Here is a 2711-nt window from a genome sequence, read left to right as displayed (position 1 = left end):
TGAATCAGACACCCAAGTAGCTGTACATCAGTACTTACTAGGCCAGCCCTCTAACAAAGCAACTTCTGAAAGAATTTACCTAGGGAGGTAGGGGGAGAGGGGGCTTCCTGCAGGAAGTGAGCTGAAGGAAGCTGGAGCTGAGAGGGGAGGCTGAGGTGTAAAGAGAAGGAACACAGGCAGGAACAGCATGTACAAAAGCCTGCCTCAGGGAAGACACTGCAGCCCACTGCTCTGATCTTCATCCCTCCCCCGCCCCCTTCTTAAAATCTATCACTTAATACAGGATTTAGCAGGAAGACTGCGGGGTCTAATTGGGTTCAGCCAAGATTTACAGTGCACCAAGCCTTGAGCCCACCAACAAGAGGTTAAGTGCCTGGCTAAGGAAACTAGTCTGAAGACACAGATGGGAACACATACTGACAGTGCAGTCTGGTGAGAGCCAAAGGCAAGGACCTGCAAGACAACGCGAAGCAAGGGGAATAGCATTCAGAGAGGGCCTCCTTGAAGAAACATCACCTGAGCTGAGTCTTGGGCCCACGGGGCTCTCAGGGGAGGAAAAGGCACCCCAGGAGCAGGGAAGAAGTGTGCCCTCGGCAGCATCATAGGCACAGGAGTCAGGGAGCAGGGTGGGAGGGGCAGGTGGAGGCTGGGAAGGTGAGTACGTGAGGCAGGTGGGTGAGCTGGGCTCCGTGCATCAAATAACAAGTCCAGGAAAGAAGGTACCAGGTATTAAGTTGGGGAGAGCCCGGAATCCAGGAGGTGACCCTGAGACTTCCATGCTTATTTACAAAGTAGGTGAAGACGACCCCAAGGGAAGGACTGTGGGACCAAGGTTAAGAGCTGTTGAGAAGGTTACCTCCAGCATGAATGCGAAGCCACTGGAGCGAGGGCCACCATTAAAACTATGTGGGTGCAGGTTAAGGGGAGAACAGATTCTCACTGAGAGCACAAAGCCACCAGCTCGGCTCCTTTAGGGACCTGCTATACCCACAGCATTAAAACTTAACACAGTTGGTGCATGGACACATGAAGCCACCTGGGCAACCACAGAAAAACAGCAAATTACACTGATCCACTTATGCCATCTTATGAAAACAGAATAAAATGCCTGTGATGCTGTTCACTCAAACACCAACATACCAGTTTAGAGCTAAAAAATTTAAAGACTGGTAAGTCAATGTGGGGATAGCCTTAAGGAAAACTTTTTAAACCTAAAAACAGGAAAACTTGGTATCTATTGGGGAAAAAAGAGAAAGAATAGTGGTATTTTACTAAAATGAGGCAAAGTAGGAAAATGCGATGTTTTACTCAAATAAGGAGGTTTTGTTCACTATGGGGTTCATGAGAAGGTGGATTATAGCTGTCTACACTGCAGCTACTGGGTTTGAAGACATTTCAGCTTACCCAGCTGGTACCTAGTCTTCCTTGCTGTGTTTCTCTGAAGGCAGGGCAAGTGAGGTGAAGGCACCAGCCTGTGCTCCTAAAAGGGTGCCAGTTCTAGGCCGTGACTGCTTGAGGCCCATTCACAGTACCCCACAAGAGGTGGATGAACACTGCTCTAAGAGATCTACCCCCTACCCTTCCCTCAGAGAAGCAGTGCTAGGTAAACTAGGAAATCCCCATTTACTCCCATTTTCCAAGTGAAGAAATCGAGGCTTAAAGCTGCTGCTCAGGAAAAGAGGCAAGGTCATGTTCGTGGCTGCCTGATTGCAAAGCCAGTGTCCTCTCCACACAGCTGAAGGCGGTGAGTGCCCACACGCCAGGCTGACCCTGGCTTAGGTGGGAGGGGAGCCGGGGTTAGATGGATACAGTCTCCAAGTCCTCGCGCTCCCCAAGCCCAGGAGCACTGCTCAGGAGCTGGGAAGGCAAGCCGCCGAAGCACAACCGCATGTCCCATCGCTCAGATGGTTAGGGGCAGACGGCTCCAAACACAGGACGAACGACGGTGCCCGACGGTGCCCCTCTGCTCTCAGACACCTGACCGAGGTGACAATCTCACTCCCTTTGGTCATGAAAAATATCCGCAACTCAAGCGGGGTCGGGGTGTGCGTGGGTGAGAGAGGGTCATCTGAGAGACCATCCGCTAGGCAAAGGGCTGAATGCAAAAGCAAACAGGAATCTTGAGCTGGGGTGAAAGTGGGGTAAGATGGCCTGGCCCAGAAGGAACAAAGCAGTCCCGAGAACGGGGCGCACCCCTGCCCAACATTCAGGGTCCCCCGCCTGGCGGTCCCAGACCTTTGCAGAGCTGAGGACCGGAGGTGCGGGGGAAGACCCCTCCTCAGACTCCCGCTCCAAAGCGCCCCCCATTCGGACAGCGCGGAGGATCCTATCCCGGGGAAGCGCTGCCCTGAGGTCCCAGGGCTGGAACAAAGGGTGGGGCGCCCTCCTCCCGCTCGCCGCCGGGCGCCCCTCTCGCCCGTCCGCCTGGAGCCGGACCCCAGCCCGTGGCCGCGCCTCATTAGCAACACAAAGCCGGGGGTTGGGCGGCCTCTTTCAACCCAGCCGGGGGCAGCCGGACGCGCGCCCCGGGAGGGAGGCAGGAGGGCGGGAGCAGACGGGATCCCAGCCCTGTCGAGCACGCCACGGACAGAGAGCAGGCAAGTCGGCGTGGGCTCCACTGCCCGCGAGCACCTGTGCCCCCGAGCTTTGGGGGACAGCGAGAAACTAGCTGTCCTCTCCTTACCCTCCAGCCACAGGTGTCGGCGCCCCGC

General features: G+C 55.3%; 1 protein-coding gene across 1 annotated transcript in view; it reads right to left on the bottom strand.

The window, feature by feature from the left end:
* The window catches only part of IL17RD (interleukin 17 receptor D), a gene marked incomplete at its 5' end in the record, with an annotated part of 68180 nt that extends 65473 nt beyond the window's left edge, over positions 1-2707 (bottom strand). Inside the window, one exon of the mRNA XM_010851930.1 lies at positions 2684-2707. Coding sequence (XP_010850232.1) covers positions 2684-2707 — 24 coding nt within the window. The remainder of the gene's footprint in view (positions 1-2683) is intronic.
* Positions 2708-2711: the final 4 nt, after the last annotated feature.

Source organism: Bison bison, unplaced genomic scaffold (genome assembly GCF_000754665.1).
Source record: "Bison bison bison isolate TAMUID 2011002044 unplaced genomic scaffold, Bison_UMD1.0 scf7180017864304, whole genome shotgun sequence".
Taxonomy (NCBI): domain Eukaryota; kingdom Metazoa; phylum Chordata; class Mammalia; order Artiodactyla; family Bovidae; genus Bison; species Bison bison.
The sequence above is the reverse complement of the archived record's forward strand: the minus strand, read 5'-3'. Positions and strand labels throughout refer to the sequence as shown.